A 23,010-nucleotide genomic window follows, 5' to 3' on the forward strand; every position below is an offset into this window, starting at 1 on the left:
CTGAGGTTTTTTCTTTAAATCTTAAAATAAGATCATTAGTAAAATGCACTTGTGTTTTCTCATTTTAATTGTAAATTTAAAATAAAGTAGACACTTTACCAATTGTTCCATTGGCAAGGTGTGTCATCTCCTAAATTCAAGAAAAAAATGCACTTATTTGAAGATAAAAGGACTTATTTAGATTTCCATTTTTTGCAGTGTATATTTTACATTAAACTGAACAAAGTGCAGATTAAAGTCTATATTCTGCCTTTCCTCCAAAATTAGTAGAATAATGCTCTTATTTCCTGGGCTGCCAGTTTAGAAACCTTATCTTTGCAAGTTTGCAGCTGTTTTTAACCTTTGATAATCTTCTATCCCCTGATTCTCTCAATTTTTCTCTAAAAAACCTCCAAGGCATTCTGATAACAGCTGCATTTTTACTGAACTTAAAATGCATTTAAATGCATACCTATTTATTTGTTATAAATGCAATTTTTGGCAAGAAATTTTAGTAAGAGTAAAGTTCTATTTTTTTTTAAATAAATCCAATACATTTATTTAATGATGGGGATTTTAAATGAAAAAATGTATACTTATAATTAAAGCATAGCAATGCTTCCCAAAGGTACTTTATTTGTTGCATGCTGATTAAAAAAAACACCTGTGTACAATAATTATTTAAATTCCATATATATTTTTTTCTTCAAACAAAACAATAAGGCATTTTAACAAATATAGTATATAAACTATGAGGCCAAAGAACAGTATAGAAAAATAAGAAATAAAAAAAATTCCAGGGTATAAGATTGTATAAATGCCATATAAATTGAAAAGGATTCAGACATTTTTTTTGTATTGACAAATTCTATATATACATGAGATACAGGAAAAAATATATACAATATTTATAGAAGAGACATTGATGTTAATGTAGTTTCTAGTAAATAATAAAAGGAAGTAGATTTGACATAGGGAACCCTATTTCATCATTCTGCTTCATTCTATCTCTATTCTCTCATTCTGCAGAATCTGTTAGATCAATCTCTAACGTTCTGCTCTCTCTGCTTTTTCTCATAGTAGCTTCATCTGGTCTGTTCCTGTTTGGCTGTGACTCCATCCTGGAGAAAAATATCAGCTGTGCTGCTGCCATCAACACCCTAGATTATAGATGTTCGAGATCGGCCTGTTTCCCAGTGTAGTCCTGTTTCTCTGACTGTGCTCTCTTCATCCTCTGACATGGGAGCTGCTTTTTATGTCTCTGCTTCCGTCTCCTTGAACCCCAGTTGGCCTCGGCAGATTCTTCCTGTTAAAAGGGAGTTTTTCCTCTCCACTGTCACTACAAGCATGCTTAGTGTGAGGGATTGCTGAAGAGTCAATGAGTCGATGCAATCAACTGGTTTTCCTTAGATAGAAAACTTTGAATCAATCTGACTATATAATTTGGTGAACTTTAGTGCCTTGAGATGACGTGTTGTGAATTGGCGCCATAGAAATAAACTGAATTGAAATTTTTGAATTGAAAAACAATAATAATAAGTGTAAATAAATTTATAGGGGGTTTAAGATTTGAGATGAATTTAGTATTTGGGGTAAATAAAGTATCAATTTCTGGTATATATTAACTATGGAGTTTGCTTACTTATTATTGATCTGATTTGCAGATTGTATGTATTATTAAGAGGATTTAGTTTTATTGAATTTCTTCTATGAATATGAAATTTGCCCTATAATATATATAGATGAATTAGTTTTGCCAGTTCCTTGTTTGGGTGTGTAAAAAAGTGATGGTTCCTTGGCCAGAGAGGGTTATGCTGGAGTTTATTTTTTTAAAACAAGAACTGCTCTAATACTTTCCAGAAGGATGTCTGATTCAGACATTTCCATTTCCTTTAAAAGATGCTTTACCTCATAAACTTCCTCATGTTTTCTTAACCTGGTTAAACCCTTCCTAGTCAGACTGGTTTGGCAACTAAGACCTGCCTCTCCAGCCGCTACCATAAAGCTTCAATTTCATCCATATTTAGATATTACTTATATATAACATTTAATGTAAGTCTTAGACACATTTTTTATTAAAAAAGGAGGGGATTTTCTTTAGGAGACAAAAGATACATTTATTTGTAAGAGGGGATATTGTCACATTACACGATCTTCGATGCAATCCGAAGAACCGCGACCCCTGGTGTCCAGACTCCGCCACTGCAGCGCTGGTACATATCCTGTTTCTGTGACTCAGAGGATGATGGCTATCAGGAGAGGAGGTTAGCCGAACCGGCATAGATGCTCGAACCGCTGGACAACACTGACGGCAAGGTAATAATATATCATCCTTATCTCACATTTATTAGGAAGAAACAGAGAGAAAAAGAAAATAAAAACGACTTGTTGACGGGTCAGAAGCTTCATTAACGTTCTCCAACTGACATTCGCTGCTAGCTAAATTGTTGCTAGCAGAAAAACACAATTGACGTTATTTTTTACAGACTTTCGCGAACTATTTGTGTATTTTATCGCATTTTTACTCATTTTGTTATAACTAATATCTTCGCTACACCTCATGGTTTTCCTCCTGTCAATAAAGGAGCGTTTTGTGAAACCAAACGCCTGCTTCAACATCAGCTGCTCTAAGGTCGCAGGTGTCTTCTACCAGCTCCATGTTCAATTAGCCCATTTAGCCTGAAGCTAAAACGGCCATCAGCTCTGCCCAGCTACAGATAAGCCAGAATAGCATTTTGTAACTTGATTATTAGAGGAACAGCTGTCATCCTGGAGTTCAGCCCACTTTTAAAGCTGCTATCCTGTTAGTTCACTTAAATAATCCAAACTCATAAATGAACAATTTAAGCTCAACAAAGATAGTTTTTTCCATTTTTTTTTTTACAAATCAGAGACTGGGTTCAAGAGAAATCAAAAGAAACATTCACAGACATCCCAAAAGAAACTCCTCTTGAAAGCAGATAAATCATGCAGATAAAAAAAATTGATAATATCTAATATATATGGTATAATCAGTGGAAAGTTACACTTATGATAAAACAGTTAGAAAAGGAACATGGGGAAAAAGACTTAAGGTGTATTCATTACATTCCTTACAGGCTGCATAGAATTGACAGTAAACTTTCCTCTAGGTGTCACATGCTATGGAGTTGCCCAATGATAAAATAACTTTGGAAATGTGTCATTGCGATAACTTTAAGTGCAATAGGAATGCAAATTGAACAAGACCCAGAACTACGGATTCTCTTGGACACTATTAATGTATTAAGCACTTGCGTGCACTACAGTGAAGAAATGCATCCTGGTTAACTGGAAATCTGAAATTTCACCATCAGTAATACACTGGATCAATGAGTTAGTGTCTTACTGCACACCCGAAAAGATACCATATAATGTCAGAGGGAAACATACAATCTTTGAAAAAATCAGGGGCTCCTTTATATCCTTTTTTAGCCCTTTGCAGGTTCTTCTTATATAACTTCCTCCCTTATGTACCTTGATAGAAGTAGTGTGTTGAATTATATAGAGATGAATGTGCTCAGATGGAGGTGTTTTGTACAGAAATGAAAGGATATTGAGAACCATACGAGAAAGGAGGGGAAATGTTTGTTATATTTTTTTGTTTTGTTGTTTTCTTTTGGTGTTAAAAATCTAAAATCATCTTCCTTCAGTGGTGTGTCTGTAAGACTATATATAAAAAAGTTTTTTAAAATACAATTTTATGAATATCTTGTAAAAGCTTCTGTTAATAAAACTAAACTTAAAAAAAATAATAATCCAAACTCCCTTTAAGATAAACTTTGTCATCTATTGCACAACTTTGTGTGCTTGGTTTTGGATTTCTGTGTTTGGATTTTGTAATTTAATCGTACAAAGAACCAACATGGAGGCTGGTAGGCAAACAGATCAGATGTATCATTATCTGTATCTTCCAAAAATATTAGGGTTAAAGTTAGATTCAAGGTATTCTGATGCTGATTAATACCCATTATCTATGAATCTTAAAAGTGTGGTGTGCATTTATATTTTTGATGCCTTCACCTCTTGTGGTACCATCATTTTTAAAGATATGTTATTGAAAAACTGCAAACTTGGACAATATTAACCTCACTGTCTCTGTTTTTTTTTTTTTCATTCCTTCATAACAGAAAACGGCTGCTATCCAATGATGGACGGGTATGTAACCTTTAACCTCTTACTCATTTTGGGAAATTCTTGCCCATTTTGCATACCCAAATGGAAAAGCAAATAACGTAGGAACTGTAAGCCCATGTTACATGTGCAATACATTATTTGAAAGCTAACACCCTCTGGTTTCTGAATATATAAATCAAAATTGGGTGAGTAGAACACAGACCAAGCTGCATCAGTTCAAACATGACTCAAAGCCCACGTTCACACTGCAGCCTGAATTGACCCAAATCCGATTTTTTGGCCCATATGCGAACTGTATCTGATCTTTTATGACAGTCTGAACAACACAGATCCAATTTTTTCCAATGCGACCCAGGCCACTTGTCTATGTGGTCCTGAATTCGATACGAATCTGCAGCCGGGTCGCATTCATCCGACCTGAACGCCATTAATACCCGACAAAGGTCACTATTCTGCTTCTTGCTATGAAGAAGCGGCAAGAAAAACAACAACCATGGCAGAGATGATGCGGAGAGCAGAATTTATGTTTAACCATCTAGAAAAGATTGTGTTTTTATGGTTTGGAAAGATCGTTAGATGCGCTCCAGCGCTACCGTCCATGTTTACTTCCGTAAACACAGAGCAAGCTGGCCTGTGATGTCATTGCATCCTCTACTGAGCATGTGGGACACTTGCGTTGTTATGACTGCAGTTCACACAGGAGATCACATACAAGTCACATATATTTGGAAATGTGAACAGCAACGTAAAAAAGAAATCAGAATTGAGCATCAAGGCCTGCAGTGTGAATGTAGCCCAAGTTCTTTGTTTTTTTTAGGTCTTTTTTGAACAGCAGTAATTAAGACATGCTTGAGAAAAGGCAGATCTCATCATATTATATTTGTTCTACATCATTTCAACCACAAATGCAGAAAATGTCACACCTCTAGCTACAACAGTTCCAAAGCTGTGGGGCTTTGAACTTTTGGTGCCACCGGCGTCTCCAGACCTCTCCAAATTGTGCCAATTGTTATAACTATGCTTTGCTTTACTATTTGACCCGTAGAATAACACTGAAGCATTTTGATGGCCACAAAACATTTATAAAGCAAGTATTTTCCACTTTTTTTCAGAATCAGTGTATATAATGTAGAATTTTTACACCTATAATAACATAAAAATCTATAAAAGAGAGTGAAACTGCTGCTTTCAAGCTAAAATAAGCCCCAGTGCCTTTTCTGAGCTGTATTATTTTTTTTTTTAGCTTTAGGCATTGTAATAAAAAAAAAAATCAGCATCCAAACTTAAAAAAATAGGAGCGCAATGGCTCCTGCCGCAGTTGTCTGTGTCTCTCTAACGCAAGCCTGTAATGCGGTACCCGTTTAAATAAACTAGGCACATATGGGCTCGTTGTTATTTCGATTTGATTGAAACAATCGCCACGTCGTTTAGACCGAGCTGTCGCCTCCAGGTTTGCCGGGGACATTCTGAGCGGGGGCCGGGCTCTGCTGGGCGAGGACAGCTCGGTGATGGCCCGCATGCAGAAGAAGTTCTGGAAGACTAAGCAGGTTCTCATCAAAGCTACAGGCAAGAAGGAGGACGAGTATGTGGTGGCTTCAGATGCTGACCTGGACGCCAAGCTTGAGGTAGGAAATGGAATCCAATCACAGAGTCTCAGTATTTGTAACATTTCTTGTTTTTTTTCGTATTTATTTCATTAAAGTCAGGAAGATATGTCGAGCTTCCTTCGTCTTCGTTTACTTCAGATGTTTATGAACCTAAAAAGCAGCATTGTTGAACTGGAAGAGTGTGCTGCTGAATATTTAGGGGTAAACTGTGAGCCTTTTGTTCACTCTGTAACACGATCCGCCTGCCTGTCCCCAGATTCCTTCCTGCTGGCATGGAGATCAGACAGAGGACAGAGTTACACCAAGAAAACAAAAATCAAAGCATAACATTTAACCCTTTTCTTGTTATTGTTTCAGTGCAGCCAGAAATAATCGTTGGAGCGCTAAATGGGCTAATCAGATTTGGAATTACTTGACCAGAAAAGGCCGTGAGCTAACTTACCTTCATCGGGCTCAATTAGCTTTTATTACTTTGTGCTCATTAAGCTTTAAATGATGAATGCCCTAAATGTTGGGTTTTTTAATAAACATTTTTATTTGTTCCTCCTTTTAAAATAAGTTAAAAACAATAAGAAGGAGAAGCTAATATCTTTCTGTCCATAATGGTGGCAGCGCATCAGCGTCCTGGATGCAGTATGGCAGCTTTCCATCCAGCATTAGGAGCTCGACTGTTTGCTAACATGCTAAGCTACATCCCCATCATGGCGCTGGAGTTCTGCTAGCATGGCGTCTCTTTCTAGTAACCGACACCTGTCAGAGCTGAAAGGGTCGGTTGTTTCCTGTTTTTCTGTCTGACTGCTGATAAAAGCTCATGTCTTACATTTTCCACTTTCCTTCGTTGGGGTAATGGAGACTTTGCTTGGAAATGACCTTTAATTGAACCTTTTTGAAGCAGTTTCTACTTGAGGAATCATGAATTAGTCCAGATTGTTTCCATCACAACATGTCTGGTAGAACTGACCACTGCTGAGTGAGACCAGGAGTCTGTTTATTCTGTAGTTAATCAGTAACCCTGCCTCGTCCTTTTACCGTCTTACGGTGCACCAGCAGCGTGCTGGGTTAAATGTCTGTTTCACCTTCACAGCAAACAGTAACTCAGCTTTTAGGTTTTTTATTAAAGTTAATGGAGACTCTGAGGGTTCAGAGCTCACAGTAAAACCACAACCCTTTTTTTTTCTGTCATTGACTGCTGTTTATGTTGGGAAACAAACTATCCCATGTAGTGAAATACAGCAGTGGCGGGATCATGCTGTGGGGATGGTTTTTTGCTGCCACTGACCTCCATTGTTTGCTGTCTCTTTTACAGTTTTTCCACTCAGTTCAGCTGACCTGCACAGAGCTGCTGAAGGTGATTGAGAAGTACCAGCACAGAATCACACGTGAGTCCCATCCGATCTCTTCTCTGTTATTTTCCTTTCACGTCTAAACGCTGACGCTCGTTTTTCTTTCTTATGCCTTTCACCTCAGGGCTGTCCCAGGAGGAGAATGAGCTCGGCCTGTTTTTGCGCTTCCAGGCCGAACGCGATCGCACTAAAGCCGGCAACATGATGGAGGCCACAAGCAAGGCCCTGTGCACCTCAGCCAAGCAGAGGTCAGCAGCAGCCCGTGATGATCCGCCCACTGCTGGGAGCAGAAAGCTGATTATCTGTGTGCTTCTGCAGGATGGCGCTTTGCCCGCCGCTGCAGCGCATGTATCAGGAAGTGGAGACCTTCCGGCGACGCGCCATCGCCGACACGCTGCTGACGGTCAGCCGCATGGAGAAGGCCCGCACAGAGTACCGGGGAGCCCTGCTTTGGATGAAAGACGTCTCTCAGGAACTGGACCCGGACACCTACAAACAGCTGGAGAAGTTCCGAAAGGCAGGAGGAGTCGGGATGGCTTTCATTCCTCAGCTCCTTCGTTCTCTGACACCGTGTTTCCGCTTTTAGGTCCAGTCTCAGGTCAGAGGGACGAAGAGCCAGTTTGAGAAGCTGAAGAATGATGTTTGTCAGAAGGTGGACATGCTGGGAGCGAGCCGCTGTAACATGCTGTCTCACTCCCTCTGCACCTACCAGGTAACCTCCAGTTCTAAAGCTATGTTCACACCTAAAGCAGCAGGAGCAGCTAGCTTACATGCAAAGTCAATGGTTGACGTGCATCAAGGTGTTTTGAGCAGCTGAAGCAGCGCTTCGTGAGCTGCTAAGCATCTGACGCACGGAACGCGCTGCAAATGCAGCAGCTGCTGGATGCGCCACATCAACCAATTAGAGAAGCTGATCGCTGCTGATGCAGATCACTATGATAAATCCTCTGAAACAGTTTATTAACGCATAAGTTAACTTAAAATGCCGAAATCTGGTGGTAAAACTTTTATTATCCTGGTGCCTTCAGTTTGGATTATGTACAAGAAAAACGCCTTCCAGCCGCCGCGGCAAACCCACGAAGAGACAGCTGCTGTTGAATGGGATTCCTGGTGACAGCACAGCGCCGGTGTATGGGGTCCAAGCGGCTCGCACAGAGAAATAATATTTGAATGAAGGATGGTAATCTTGATGAACTGATTGGACAGATTAAGTTTTCAGGTAGACTTTCTCGCTGAATAACAAAATAAAACTACATTTTACCCACGGATCACAGCAAATATAGCTGCCATTGTTCCAGGCAAAGAAAGGATAGAGTAGCTCTGCCCAATGCGCATCAGACCCACTTTTTTCCACCGCGTAGCGAGAGCAGCAAAGATGCTTCAGCTGCACGTCAGAACTAAACTTGTACAAGCATCAAAAATGAAGCGGCATGTGTTTTTGCTGAACGTAGCATAACATGCTTATTACTGTCAGCCTGCTGTCAGTGACTACACACCTCTCTCTGTTCATCAGAACACTCTGCTGCAGTTCTGGGAGAAAACCGCCAACGCCATGTCAGGAATCCACGAGGCCTTCCAAGGACACATACCGTACCAGTTCAACACTATCAAGGTGATACAGGCTTCATTTCTCAGTCAGGCCCCTTTTTAAGGTTGTTATGGAGACAAGTTTTTCTTCCTGCAGCACCTCCGGGATCCACTGGAGCAGATCTCAGATTCCCCAAGCAAAGAGGAGGACGGCAAAGCCCAGCAGAGCAACACAGAGAGGTGGGGTTCCTTCTATTTTCACTTTCCCCACATCTGATTTTTATTTTTTAATTCGAATGATAATAAAGGAAAAAAAAACGACAACAATAGGAGGAAAAAATACTCCAGACCAACACTTACCCACAGCATGATGCTGCCACCGCCATGTTTTTGCATGCAATGAAGTGTAACATAAGAGTAAAAGTGGAAGAAAATGAGTCAGAAACATGCAATCTTTAGATTTTATATAAAAATAGAAATAATAATAAAACTTAATTGATCTCACATGGGAGAAATTTAACTCTGCATTTAACCCATTTCTAACAAACTCAATATTTCTGCTACTTTGTGTTGGTTTATCCAATTAACTTTGAAATAATTAAAGCTTACGGTCATGATGTGTGAGAAAACATTTTATATTAGTTAAAATACTTTATTAATGTCCTTCCTTTCAGCTTGGTGTCCTTGGATGATGACAAGCCAGCAGAAAGTGGGTCTGATTCAGGTCAGTGCTGCCCCCTGTTGGCTGATGCGCAGAACTGCATTAAATAAAGCAAGCAGCAGCTGTGAGAGAGATTTAGATGGGATGTAGGAAACATTCAGTTTGGTTCAGTCCATAAGTGATATTTCTGTTTTACTGTTGCAGAGCTAAAGCTCAGCAGTGATGGGCGGAGCCAGGCTGACGGTGGCGGTGAGTCAATCCCTCTGGCAGCTGTTCTCTTCGTGGGTCTGTTGCTTCTCTCTGTGAACAGGAAGCTTTTAAAATGACACCAGAAACTGCTCCTCCATCCATTCCAGCCATGCTCGACCTCAGAGGACTCTCAGCAGACCTCAGTGACGACCTTATGCTCATGTCCTGCAACATCCCACCCCCGACAAATGTCCCTGTCCAGCCCCCGGTCCCTCCTGGTGAACAGAAGGAGAGCTGTAGCTTTGGGAGCTTCGAGTCAGGCCTCCCAGAAAAGCCTGTCTCGGGTAAAACGGCCAGAAGTTTTCTCCACCTTTTTCACTCTAAATCTAACTTCCAGCTGCTGCTCTTACTCTCCTCCTATCTGAGCTTTCCTGGCTGTGGGAAAATCACTCGCCTTCCTAATTTATTCAAACCTACCAGCTGTTAGGCACGCTGATGAGATAAGAAGCCTAACTGATGCCTTTGGTTGTTTTTTCCAAAATGTTTCCATCAAACTCCACCTTCACTGACTAGATTTCTCATTTTAAAGCTCACAGACTCATTTTCCTCTCTCTGTTGGTTTAGGTGACGGTTTGCTGTCTGGTGGTCTCCCCTCAGAGCCAGGTCTGACAGCGGGGGAGGAAGAAGGTGAGCGGAGCGACATGGCTTTCCTAAAGGACCTCTTGAGCCCCGGTCCAGGAGCCGGCGACGAGTTCAGCAGAGAGTGGCAGGACGCCTTCGGGATGTTCGACCCTCCCAGCGTTCCCGCGGCAGCTGCCCACCCCCCGTCCAACCCGCCCAGCCCCACCGGCTTCCTGCCGTCTCAGCTGCTGGATCACAGTCTGAGCTCCTCAGGTCAGCAGCACACAGCTCATCGTGTTTTTTTTCTTTCTTTTCCTAATGGGATAAATAAGAATCTGAAAAGTGTGGCAAGCATTTATATTCAGGCCCATAATCAGTAGCTGCCGACCTTTTTCCACCCATAGCAGCTTCCCCATCCCTGAACGGAAGCAATTTCACAAGATGCTGCACTAGCCTGAAAAGAAATAAATGCCGCACTTTTCAGATGTCTAAACCTAAAGAAAGAAAGCTTTTTTCTTCCAGCTATAAATTTTTCCTGTCTCATATACTTCTGGTTTTCATCAACCAAATCCATCTGTTTTATTTCCCATGCATGCTTCAGGCTGGGTGACCCCGCCCATGTTCCAAGCCCCGCCCCTTCAACCGCCCCCTGGTCAGAGCCAGGCGGCTCCTCGGTCTCAAACTCCTGCGGCGAACGGTTTGTGCAGAGCTTTAGAGAAGCTTCACCCTGCAGAGCCGCTGTGTCTCATCCTAACCTTTCCGTCTGATGTTTCCCGCTGCAGCTTCAGGAGGATCCAAAGACATGACGGCGTGGTTCAACCTCTTCGCAGACCTCGACCCGCTTTCCAACCCCGACGCCATCGGACGCTCTGCCGACGAGCTGCTCAACGCCTGAAGCTTTTTAATCATCTTCACTCTCTCTTTAAAAGTCTGTATTTCCATCATGATTCGGCACGCATCGATCTGGAACTCTGAGCTGATTGTTGAACCTTCAGCTTCTCTCAGTTGCTGTAACAGACTGAAAACGACACGGGAGCCGCTGCGGTTTGTGTTCGCCTGTTCTTCACTGCACCGCCTGGATGTCGGGGCGGAGGCACCTGAACGCTGCTGTGTGCTTTTTGTGTTTGCTTTTGTTGGGCGTGTCTCCGTTTGCCGTGTGTACATATCCAGAGATCCAGGATGGATTTTAAAAATGTCTTTATACCAAGAAGAAAAAAAAAAAAAAGGTTTCTATGAAGTACCACATGATTGTCACAAACGATGCAAATGTATGAAGAAGTGAGTCTGTTTATGCACCATGAAGATCACCAGGCTCTCAGTAACAACCCACTAACCCATGTATCTGCCTATATATAAGTATGGACCAATGTATGTGAAAACACTACTTCATCATTGTATTAAAACAATTTAAATGATTTATCTTTCTGTTCTTTATAGAGTAAAACTAAAATAAGCTGATTTAGGCTGGGTAATTAGTCGGGCTACCTGCTCTGGCAGCCATCCTGCAGTAACGCTGCTGCTTGTTTGCTAGCTAAAGTATGCCTAAACAAGTACATTTTCAAAGTTAACCCGGTATGTTGTTTTAGCTTTGTTTCAGCCAGCTGATAGGCAATGCACAGCAGCAAGTGTTACAAACCATGGATACTAATATTCCAACACTATTAAAATTAGTCTGTGGAGAGGAGGTCCTTTTGCTGTTGAGTTTACTTTGTTGATGCAATTGTTGTTTTCTTTGGTTGTGAAATGAACCAATGGCTACAGAAGGTTGCTTCTCTGTCATATCTGATGTTTCGATCCCACTTTAAACAACAATATTGAGTTATTTTCTTGTCTTTGACAATAAAATACAGTTAAATGAATTATATGCAATGAATATATTCTTGCATATTAATAGGCCCAAACTGAGACCAGAACCAAAACAGGCAAATAAGATGACATTTTAAAGTTTTTAACAATTATACATGAGATATGAGCATTTTTATGTCCAATTATCTAGATGTGTGATGGAAATAATTGGGTGGAAAAAATGAATTGATACTAAGTTGTTTATTTAAAGGGTAGCAGGTGGCAAAGGGATAGATCCAGTTTTAGAAACTAGATTTTTTTCACTTTTCCTATATTTAGCAGATTCATTTCGGGTTTTGTTTGTTGTGGTAGAAGAGTCCATCTGGAAACTAAAAATTAGTGAAATGTTGAAATTAAAACAGAAAGTACCAGCCGTCCAGTCAGAAACATCAGCTAAAGATGAAAAGAACAAACAAGATTCGTCTGTAAACTTCTGTTCATTACAACTCATACTTTATAATTTACGCGTTTACATGAGATTTCTGGGTTTTAAACATTTTCCAAAGATGTCCGTTCTTATCCTTTTATGGAAGGATTAATAGAGCTATATGTATAGATGTTGGATGGACTGATGGAGACGGATCTGCATATTGAGACTAATGTAGCCTTTCCATGAGGATCTAAAACGTAAAATAACTTTACTGGTAATGGCTATTTGGTCAAAAAATAGAAGATTCAGTAATAAACTTCTTTTAATCTAACTGTATTATTAACCGCAATATCAGATGCAATGCTAACTGAGCCATTTATTGTGCTCTTCATGATGCAGTCTGGCTGATTAGGCCTGAGCTTAACTTTAAACTATAAATCGTCAGACTGAAATTTTATTTAGTTATTTTTATTTTCAAATAACTGACTAATGCAGCAGAATAAGAAAGATCACATTTCTAAGGTTGTAAGATACAAGAAAATCACTTTAAAATTAAAATATTGTCTATTTTAGCTTTATGTGCTGTGTGAGCATCCATGTTTTATGGGATTAACCCTTGAGAACTGTAAACAAAAACAAAAAAATGATTTCTCTTCATGTGTGGGTTTATTTGTATGGAAGAGGATTAGTGCCAGTGGAAAAAGTTAAAGTAAACTTATTTTTTAAATTTTATTTCTACAACAGAGGATTAGCACCACTGAAAATAATAATAAAAAAAAGTTAATATTTTTAAGTTTTATTTCAGTTTAATGTGGGGAAACAAGTCAGAATTCTGACTTAAATCTTAAAATTCTGACTTATAAATCAGAATTCTGATTTTAATCTTAAAACTCTGACTTTTTTCCCATATTAAACTGAAATAAAAGAAAAAAATTCAGTTCACTTTTTAAATTTTTTTTTCAGTGGCCCTCATCCTCTTCCGTAAAAAAAAACAAAACAAAACAAAAACAGTTAACTTTTTTTTCTTTTTTTCAGTGGCCCTCATCCTCTTCCGGGAAAAAAACAAAAAAAAAAACACGTTTTTTTTATTTTTTTCAGTGGCCCTAATCCTCTTCCGTATATTTCTGACAGCAATGCTTAAATGTGCAAATTGTTAAGCAAAATTTGATTTTTAAGGAATATTTTGTGAGAAATTTTGTCTGTAAAATCTAACAAACCTCCAGCTATCCCAGCCCCTGTAGAAGACACATCTATGGTTTCAATTCTTTCACCTTCTAATGCAACTTTGCTAAGAGGATGTTAGTATTTCTGTCACATCAAATGTAAATCTATACTTTTCACACTGCAAATAAAAAGAATGTATTTCTCAAATTAAGAAGAGGCGACTCGTTTATTTTAACTATGCGTTTTATTTCACTCAAGAGTTTAAAAGATGAAAACTTGGCAGTTTGGTTCCCAATCAGCCGGACAGACAAACAAAGGAACAAAGCCTTATTTCCAGAAATGCTGTTTTATCCACACTGACATGAAAAAAAAGATTCAGATTAAAATTTTATTTTTGGGTGGTCATCATTTTGGTTGTGTTTCAGTAGATTTTTTTTTTTTTTAATCATTATTAAGTAGCTTCCTTCTTTTATCAAAAAAAACATGATCATCATCATGTCTGTTGCTCCAAGCCGGATTGTCGGACAAATAACATCCACACTTTTCTACATCTACTCTGCTACAAATGAAAAGTCAGTCAGGATTTCCGCGGTGTGACGCTACATAGAAAGCGGTTGTTTTGCTCTCTTTATGTTAGCATATATCTTTGTGTCCTATTCTCTACGACCTGAGATGTCAGTTCTTGCCATCGAAATCTCTGAAGACCCAAATCCACTCCTGTCCGATAAATAAATACGTTATTATTCACAATAATGAGTCAAGTTGTAATTCACAGTACTCGGCTGAGGAGAAGTTACACGTTACACTTGTTGCCTCATTCGAATACATGCCTCTTGTCAGCCAGTAATACAAACACAGTGCCTCTGTATTTACAAGTCCAGTACATTCCTATCCCACTGTAGCAGGCACCGTTAAGTATTTGTGACATCTACAAAAATACAGGAGGGTGGGGTTCTGGCACGGAGAGGCCGTCGATCTGTAAATATTCTTAGTGACAAATATCACTTTAATAAATTAAGATGTCGTCCAATAAATTAATTTATTTCAGTATAACTCTGATATGGCTGCACTAAACTTTAAGTAAAGCGTTTATTTCTGTTCATTTTGATTATTCTGTCTCTACTAAAATAAAAATGTTGCAAATTTCTCAGAAATGAATCCCTAGATATCAATTGTGTCATGCTTCCATTTGCATTTTAGTTTATTTTTTCCACAATTTTTAAGGAATGGAAGTTTTTGCATCACTACCCTACTTTTCTATAATCCTTGTCAAAAAGACGTTTCTCCGATAACTCTCATTTTTGTCATTTTAACGTCGGATGTCAGCAGTCTCACTACTCAGCAATATATGTGAGCAGTTTTCCATTTAGTAACTTATTTTTGTCATTGACAGGTTATATAATCTTTCATCGAATTAGTGATCAGATTAGCCTACCTCGTTTTTAAGTTCAGATTTCAACAGCGTAAAGACCTGCTGTTTAACACGAGGATGGCTAAAGTAGTGCTTGGCTATTGCTGGTGAAGATTCTCAGCCATCCAGGTCATAGTCATTCCAAAAATATAACAAAAAACAATCCAGTGGACTTGGTTTCCAAGTTTGAATACATTTTACTTCCCATCCAGGAAGCTTTTTCCATTCAAAATGTCAGAATTAGCATTGATTTCAAAGCTTTATATAGTAGCCCAAAAACTTGGCTTAGAAAACGTGTAAATTGGTTTGGGAAGCCATGCCAACAATGGCCCCTAACGACCCCCCTTTCAGAGGCATAGACCAGTATTTGGTTATTGCAGGAAACAGAAAAATAGAACACAAAACAACTCCCCATTCCTTAGGGGAGAAGCCGTTCTTCTGGTTCAATTTGCAGGTTTTTAAAGCCAAAAATAAATGCTTTGTTTTAGTCCACTCCAAAACGCCTTAAACTCAATTCTAATTCTGACATTTTGAATCGAAAAGGCTTCCCGGATGGGAAGCGAAACGTCTTCAAACTTGGAAACCAAGTCCACTGGATTGTTTTTTAATTTTTTTTAATGCTAGGCTAAAAGTTTTCCCAAAACAACTGCGGATTTAAATGGAGCGGGGTTAATGGAAACCTGTGAGGACGAAACAAAGCATGTAGGAATATCTAAGTAGAGTTTTTGTTTTCTACCATAATTAAGAGACAATATGCAGTTGTCGTTTCTAAAATTGTGAAATAAAACACACTAAAAGTAGATCTTGTTGAAAAAATCCCACTCAATGGTGTCTGATTTCACAGATATATATAATACATAAAATATAACCTCATGCAAAATCAGTTTCTAACCAAAACACCATTAATTATTTTGATTAGAAGCAGCTTGAAACAAACTTTTTCAATTTCAAAGCAGAAAAAGTAGTAGAGATTTCCAAGCCTCTGTGTTCCTTATGTTAGCTGTTAGCATGGCTAACAGCTAACATAAGCATATTTTTCAGATAATGTAACCCTGTAACTTAACTCTTTCATTAAAAAACTGTCAACAATTTTAAAACCTTGCATGTTTAATAATAACAGCTCTAACATTCTATATAGCCTTACTGTTATCTGCTTAAAGTCTTGCTCTCTCTCACTCTTGCAGCATGAAAATTCATTTTTCAAGAAAAAAGTTTCTTTTAAAATCTTACCTTTTGTTGTTCCTTAACATTATTTAAACTCTGCATGAATACTGAAAGTAGCTAGCTTAGAACCACACCAAACAATGTTTTCGTTATTCCACCCGATAACACTGACCGTTAAACCTTGAAGCTTATTTCTGCTGTAATAATGAGTTTTTTGTTCTTTTTTGTTTAATTTTCACTGCTTAGCCACACTTGTTTTCTTTATGGTTCTGAGATTAGCAGTTTAATCGAATGGTCTAGTATAGAACCATAGGCTGACGAGCCTCTCCGTGTGCAGAACCCTTAATTGAAAAGCAATACAAGCTGACCAAGACAGGAGGAGCTCAACAAAGAAGGTAAAAGATAGAGAAAATAAGGGGAGGGTGATGGTGGTGGAGAGGAAAATGGACGCTGTGAGCAAAGGCTGGCGCATAGGAAGGCTGGGCGTGGGGAGGGGCAAGCAGACACAGGTTGAACACGCGTCAAACATCATAGCCCTGGCCTGGGTTTCCCATAGATACACCCCACAGGCGATAAAATAATAGCAAACAGATATCCAGATTTGGTCTAGGAGTGTTTTAAAGATATCCTGTTTGTACTTTATCTGCCTTTTACTGCTTGTATCTATGGCCTTCATAGTGCAATGATCATAATTACGCTAAAGATCAACGAGGATCACAGCATTATGACGGTTCGGGGGAAACTGCGGTCTAAAACATCAGGCACATTTTTGAACTTCTCACATCCCTCCAAGGTATGCTACGATACATCTGGCAGCACCAAAGTTAGCCTCTGTGGTCCATCTGGTGGTCTCCATGGAAACCAGCGGCTCCTTTTTTTTTTTTTTTCTTCTTTATAATGGAAGGCATAAAATTCTTATCAAGACAAACAACCATAAATAGAAAAAGAGATATGTCCGCGGAAAGGCGCCATGGTATAATAGGATGAAATCAAAGAGAAAAGTCTGTCCTTACGGCCGTTTCCTCCCAGAAGAACAGGAACAGAAGCGGTGCTGAGGGTCGAAGGAAGCGGTGAAATGTGAGCTACGAACACCTGCTCAGGGAGGCAGGAGTCCCACGTCAGAGGAGGAGGCAGTGGGAGGAGCTTTTCAACAAAAGAAGGACATCAGAGAGAGCTTAGCTGGCATGCTAAAGGCTTTTTTTTGTTTGTTTTTTTCAGGAGCAAAAGGATCAATTCCATAATGTTTTCTGATTTAACCAATGGAGGGGGGGTTGAGGTCGAGGCCAAGGGGCCAGTCAGAAGCTCTCAGGCTCCTCCAGGAGACAGGGCTGGGTGGACAGAGGCACCAGGGACGGGGACAGGCTGCGGAGGCCCACCCCCGGGCGAAAGTTGCGGTCCGGGGCGGGAAGCAGGGGCTTGAGGATGCTGACGAGGCAGAAGGCGGAACCGCTGTTGGGGATGAAGTTGACCTTGTTGCGGTCGGGACACAGGAAGGGGGGGATCTCCTCCAGGGGTTTGGGCCTGGAAACACATAAAGGCGTTTATCGCTCAGTTCTGTAATTACTCCTCCATATGTGGAAGGATGCTGATCTCTCTACTCACATGGTCTCCTCAGACACTCGGACCTTCTCGCAGCCCTCTGGCGGTTCCCTCTTGAACATGTAGCTGTTGTTGGGTCTGGGAGAGGCGGCGTACTTGGGAAGTGGGGAGCACGGGCTTAGCTCTGAGGTGGCGAGGAGAATCAGATGCACACGTCAACAGACATAGATGGGAGACGAAGCGAAGGGTTGGCGTTTGACGGCTCACCTTTGTCCTCGTAGGGGCTGCCTCCCGCCGTGTCGTTGAGGACGCTGAGGTAGGAGGGGGAGATGGAGTCTGGGCGGCTGCTGCAGTTGCTATGGTTACCACTCAGGCCACCGCCCGATGGAGTCTGCGTGTCGATGCTGCGGGTACTGCTGCTGCGCTGAGGGGGGACCGGCGGGGGTGCGCGGTGGCCATCGGGGACATCCTGCGGCTGCGTAAATAGGTCACAATAACAGAGCTGCTGCTGCGGCTTAACCCTTCGACGAAAGGTCAAACGTTCTCTGAGCCGCTTTAGCTGAGGAGAACTCACCACAATGGTCTCCTCCTTCTCGGGGGTGTCCCGGATGATGATGCGTTCAATCTCCTGGTTCAGGCCCTCCACGCTGTTTCGGAAGCGAGGAGCCGAGGATTTGGATATAGGGATTGGTATAAGAATGGTCTTGGGCATAGGCGACTGCAAAATACATAGAAAAATGTTTCTAGAAAGCAGCTCTAATAAACTACATCCAAACCAGCAAATATCAGTCATTATGAGTCCCCATCACTCTCTCAGTAACCTCTCCAAACATCCAACACCATTCTGGATTCAGGTGCCGCCATTTTTACAATCAATGCAGGAAGTGTGCATCAGAAAAATAAAATGTTCTTAAATGTAATAACATCAACCGTTGTTAGGATTAGTTAGTCCTTATAGGAGAGTTTAAACCAAAGGTTATACATTAGGTCTAGTTCAGGGAGTTAAAAATCAAATACACCGAGGGCCAAAAAAAGAAATTTGCTACAAGCCGAGGGCCGGACCGGTTAAATGTTTATTAAAACATATTTAAATGAACATTACCTATTGGACAATTTTTTTAAAACAAAATATTAATATCAATATTATTAATAAACTTTTATTATATTAATAAACTTTTATTATATTAATAAACCTGTTGGAGCTATTTATTCTTTATTTCTTTATCCTATTTAATTGTGTTAATTTGTTCCCAAATGTATATTTTTTGTATTATTTAGAGAGTTAATTTGCAGGTTAATAATTGTGGATTCTATTTATCTTTGTTTTATCATTTTTATTATTTATTTTATTTATTTTTTGACAGGAAGTGATGTGGATCAGTCCACTTTCTATTAGTGTAGGGGCCTGGAAAAGGACAAGCAGGCATTTTGGGTTTGGGGCCTTTATGGTTTTTACCAGAGGTAGGACAAAAGAAACGTTTGCACTATTTAATTGTTGGCAAAAATAGAAAATAAACCATCCAGAACCATCATCAAGACTGGACACTGAAACTACTTTTTGCCTGCGTATAGAAAATTCACCCCAGTGCCTTAAAAGTGGCTTAATGGGAACTTTAATTAGATGTTTGGCAAACAATCGCCACTGCAAAACTTATTAAGATAAATACATAAATGAAAGCGCATGTATTATAAATTATGTCTGGATTGTTTTGGTTTTGATTCCCCCCTTTAACAATTTAACAATCCAACAATCCAAGCTAACGCAGGTGTTAGCAGAGACTGATTGAAGCCAAAATTAAAGGAGCCTGGATGGAGGGAGGGGCGGAGCTGATCCTGCAGCTGTCCGTCATCACCTGCAGGATCAACTCCGCCCCTCCCTCCTTCCCACAATGCAATGGTAGCCCGCGTAGTCACAGCAGCGCGCACAAGCGGCCGTGGCCTGTGGGCCGGTTCTAACGGTAATTAAATATCATCCAGCCATGGACTTTGACATATGTGGTCTAGTATGAAGCTCACAGATCGTAGGTTTCCTCTATAACTTCTGCAAACCCTTTTCTTTTTCACCTTTGATTAAACTTAATTTGTAAAATATAGATCAAGCTAAAACAGAATGACAGCATTTAATTATCTCTCCAAATTAAACACTGACTGAAATTAAAGTATGTTAAGTTTTGCAATCAAAGAATTTAACCAAAAAAATCTAAATAATACAGTTTAATGGACCAACTTCCAGTTTGTATTATAAAAATTATGATAACCCAGAAGTGGGGGGGGCTTCTTGAAAGATTTTAATCTTGTACAATTATGGTGGTGAACACTAGGGGGCATAATTCATTAAAAACATCAAATATTTGGGTTGATTTCTGGATTTAGTAAAATTCTCAACTTTTACCTTAACGTCATTTCCATTAACCATCAAAGTGTAATTTTGAAAATAAATTTGCTTAATATAAAATTTTCAATAACATGTTTTTCTTATTAGCAGTTGTATGGAAACTCTTATGTTTCGTAAAAATGCAATGAAAACAAATTTACAACAGGATCTTACTGCTTTGTAGAAAAACAAAAACAAAGAGGAAGACAGGAAGTAGCTGGAGGAGCATGGCGCCCCCTAGAGCTGTGGCTGAAATATAGATATATCTCATTTGTTTACATCTACAGCTGCCATGTTGCTTGCAGAGTTATCATGTCAACAAATGTATTCACATGCAATTTTAATAGTATTTGTTAATTAACGCAAATGCAACAATTTAGTAAACTTTGCATTTTCAAAATTAGCAAAAATATTGACATAATATTGCACACATTTGTACTGAAAAAGCAACTTTTGACTTAACCCTTTAAAGCCCGATCCAAGAATAAAGCAAAACAGAAAATTACTTTTTTTTTGGTTTGAAGTCCTTATTTGGCCTTTTAACAAAATATGTAAAAAGAATTTTTATATTAATAATTTATTACTATGCGATAAGTCAAGATTATTTTTTGTGTAGTCTTCTGCCCTCTGTTATCAGGTATATCTGATTGTGCACAATAGGATTTGGAGCAAAGTTTTTACCATTAAATTATGCAAAAGGTGTCAGACGCAAAACATTTCAGAAACCGTATGTATCAAATATGATACATTTGGCATTACAGGGTTAACTCTCTGATCAAACTGACTTTTTTTGGAATTGAAACTTCATCAAGGCCCCCTAAAATGATGAAAATGCAGGTGATTTTAGCAGAAATATCTTAGCTAAGTGAGGTTTTCACAGGCTACAGGTTACAGTATTTTGATTTGATCAAGGATCTTTATTGTCTTATTTTATGAGAAATTCTGTTTCAAACATGAATCAGAACAACTACAGATATGTTGAATGACTTTTTGATCAAATATCATGCAAATAAAATAAATTATAAATGTGTATGACTACATATTTTTATAAAACATACTTTAATAAGTAAAGAGCATATAGGGGTACGCTCACTGCATGATCACCTGTGACTGAATGATGGTGTGGCTGCCATTGAACGGCGACTTGCGATCCTTGTCCCTCCGGTGGCGGCTGCTGCGTTTGCTGCGCTGAAGCTGCTGACGCAATTTGGCAATCTGGAGAGGTTTTTAGAAAAGGAGTTATTTAAGATCGACGTTGTTATTGTGCACACAATCTGAACATAGATCGGGAAAGTGGGACACAGACCTCCTTGAGTTGGTCGGTGCTCCCACAGGAGGCCGAGCGTTTGTGAGAGCCCCTCCTCCTCTCATCTGCCCAGGCCCTGGGGGTCTGAGATGCATGCAGACACCAGTTAGAGCTATTTATTTATTTTTTTCTGTGACACTTGCTTGAAAATCAAACAGGAAAAACTAGAACAAGCTAATGAGAAATAGCTGTTTGTCCTTTGCAGTGTTTTGATGTGCTGCTGCAGGAAGATCCTGCAGGTTCTCTTTGATCAGGAGTCTCGTTCAAAGTCTGTCACCTGGTGACGAGCCACGCAGCTTGATGATGCAACAGTCTGCAACCCCTCTGAACCTCGCTGGGTTTATTGACAGACAGACTTAGAGCAGCAACAGACATTTGCGCTAAATTATAGAAATGTTCTAAAACCGGCTAAATCTACAGCTATTCTCTTCCAGGAATGCCTGATTAGAAGCCCCCTCCATCCTTCCAAAGCAATCTGATCAGAGGAAGCCCCTCCCCACATTATAATACTGCCACCGCCCACTTTAACAAACAGAAACCCCCTATAAAGTAAGGTGAAGTTGGCAGTTGTCACGCCGTATATGTCAGAAAATCCCCCCAGCATCAGACTCACCTGCGTCGCTTTGTCCCTCATGTAGGGAACGTGCTGTTGCTGGCTGTCGTCCTGAGGCCAGGGACCTGTCAGGTGAGAGCCAGCGACCGCGCCCTGTGAGGGCCACAGCTGGACGCAATGGCGGGGGACGGCGAGGAGAATGAGGAGGGGAACCAGCTCAGAGGCCGCGCAGGCCGACGTCGGAGGACGACCGCAGGCAGGCGTAGACGGTTAAGGCCACGGTCTGAGAGGCGGGGGAGGATAAACAGAGGATGAATGAGGAAGGCCTGGAAATGTATTTGTCTGCACAAAGCAGCAGACATACAGCTGTCCTGTTGGATAAGCCTGTGAATGACCCCTATTGGTGTGTCTAGGTTTAATCCAAACCATGCTGGGCAGGGCGGCCATACCCCCTCCAGGGTAATGGCATTAAAACAGCTTTAGACACAGCAGGGGTGGGGGCACTGAGGGGCGAGGAGTTTTTGGTTAACTGACCCAGATAGGGCTGCTGTGGGTTGTTCTGCATGCTCTCATTGCAGGGGTCCTGCAGTTTCTGCATTGATCAATTAGTGACCCATATATAGGGAAGAGTATTAGGGCCACAGGAAAAAAAAAAGTTAACTGATTTTTAAATATTATTTCAGTTTAATATGGGACAAAATTCTGACTTTTTTCTCAGAGTACTGACCTTAATCTCAGAATTCTGACTTTTTTTTCTCTCAAAATGCTGACTTTAATCTCAGAATTCTGACTTTTTTTTTCTCAAAATGCTGACTTTAATCTCAGAATTCTGACTTTTTTTTCTCAAAATGCTGACTTTAATCTCAGAATTCTGACTCTAATCTCAGAATTCTGACATTTTTTCTTAGAATGCTGACTTTAACCTCAGAATTCTGACATTTCTTCTTAGAATGCTGACCTTAATCTCAGAATTCTTACTTTAATCTCAGAATTCTGACTTTTTTTTTCAGAATTCTGACTTTAATCTCAGAATTCTGACTCTAATCTCAGAATTCTGACATTTCTTCTTAGAATGCTGACCTTAATCTCAGAATTCTGATTTTAAGCTCAGAATTATGAAATTTCTTCCTCAGAGTTCTGACTTTAATCTCAGAATTCTGACTTTATTCTCAGAATTCTGACTTTATTCTCAGAATTCTGAC

At 40.0% G+C, this 23,010-nt stretch overlaps 2 protein-coding genes across 3 annotated transcripts; one reads left to right on the forward strand and one right to left on the reverse strand.

Moving 5' to 3' along the window:
* Window positions 1-2,191: 2,191 nt before the first annotated feature.
* Window positions 2,192-11,955, forward strand: ica1l (islet cell autoantigen 1 like). Of its 2 annotated transcripts, XM_015378729.1 has the most exons (15): window positions 2,192-2,295; window positions 4,128-4,155; window positions 5,585-5,759; window positions 7,048-7,120; window positions 7,209-7,332; window positions 7,403-7,601; window positions 7,671-7,796; window positions 8,598-8,696; window positions 8,769-8,851; window positions 9,286-9,335; window positions 9,477-9,521; window positions 9,629-9,805; window positions 10,086-10,355; window positions 10,684-10,779; window positions 10,865-11,955. In XM_015378729.1, the coding sequence occupies exons 2-15, from the start codon at window positions 4,145-4,147 to the stop codon at window positions 10,975-10,977; spliced, it is 1,641 nt and encodes a 546-aa protein (XP_015234215.1). In that variant the 5' UTR covers window positions 2,192-2,295; window positions 4,128-4,144; the 3' UTR covers window positions 10,978-11,955. The 2 variants fall into 2 exon arrangements, with proteins under 2 accessions (XP_015234215.1, XP_015234221.1); XM_015378735.1 differs by lacking the exon at window positions 9,629-9,805 and having other exon boundaries at window positions 10,865-11,954.
* A 4,627-nt stretch (window positions 11,956-16,582) lies between these two features.
* On the reverse strand, window positions 16,583-22,091 carry LOC107087263 (protein FAM117B-like). The gene is made up of 7 exons (XM_015378747.1): window positions 21,869-22,091; window positions 21,256-21,339; window positions 21,054-21,164; window positions 18,150-18,293; window positions 17,843-18,050; window positions 17,639-17,759; window positions 16,583-17,557 (listed from the first exon to the last, which is right to left on the reverse strand). Exons 1-7 carry the CDS (start codon window positions 21,887-21,889, stop codon window positions 17,332-17,334), a joined length of 915 nt encoding a protein of 304 aa, XP_015234233.1. The 5' UTR covers window positions 21,890-22,091; the 3' UTR covers window positions 16,583-17,331.
* Window positions 22,092-23,010: the final 919 nt, after the last annotated feature.

The sequence above is a fragment of the Cyprinodon variegatus genome, unplaced genomic scaffold, assembly GCF_000732505.1.
Source record: "Cyprinodon variegatus isolate N-32 unplaced genomic scaffold, C_variegatus-1.0 Scaffold9, whole genome shotgun sequence".
In the NCBI taxonomy this organism is placed as follows: domain Eukaryota; kingdom Metazoa; phylum Chordata; class Actinopteri; order Cyprinodontiformes; family Cyprinodontidae; genus Cyprinodon; species Cyprinodon variegatus.

What these genes read in the sequence shown, in the direction of transcription:
- LOC107087263 (XM_015378747.1), bottom strand. Translation starts at nt 21,889, where the DNA reads ATGAGGGACAAAGCGACGCAG. An exon ending in ACACCATCATTCAGTCACAG is followed by an intron (nt 18,294 to 21,053) that starts GTGATCATGCAG and finishes TGTATTTTGCAG; the next exon opens with TCGCCTATGCCCAAGACCAT. An exon ending in CAGCCCCTACGAGGACAAAG is followed by an intron (nt 17,760 to 17,842) that starts GTGAGCCGTCAA and finishes TCGCCACCTCAG; the next exon opens with AGCTAAGCCCGTGCTCCCCA.
- ica1l (XM_015378729.1), top strand. An exon ending in ACCTGGACGCCAAGCTTGAG is followed by an intron (nt 5,760 to 7,047) that starts GTAGGAAATGGA and finishes TCTCTTTTACAG; the next exon opens with TTTTTCCACTCAGTTCAGCT. An exon ending in CCCAGAAAAGCCTGTCTCGG is followed by an intron (nt 9,806 to 10,085) that starts GTAAAACGGCCA and finishes CTGTTGGTTTAG; the next exon opens with GTGACGGTTTGCTGTCTGGT.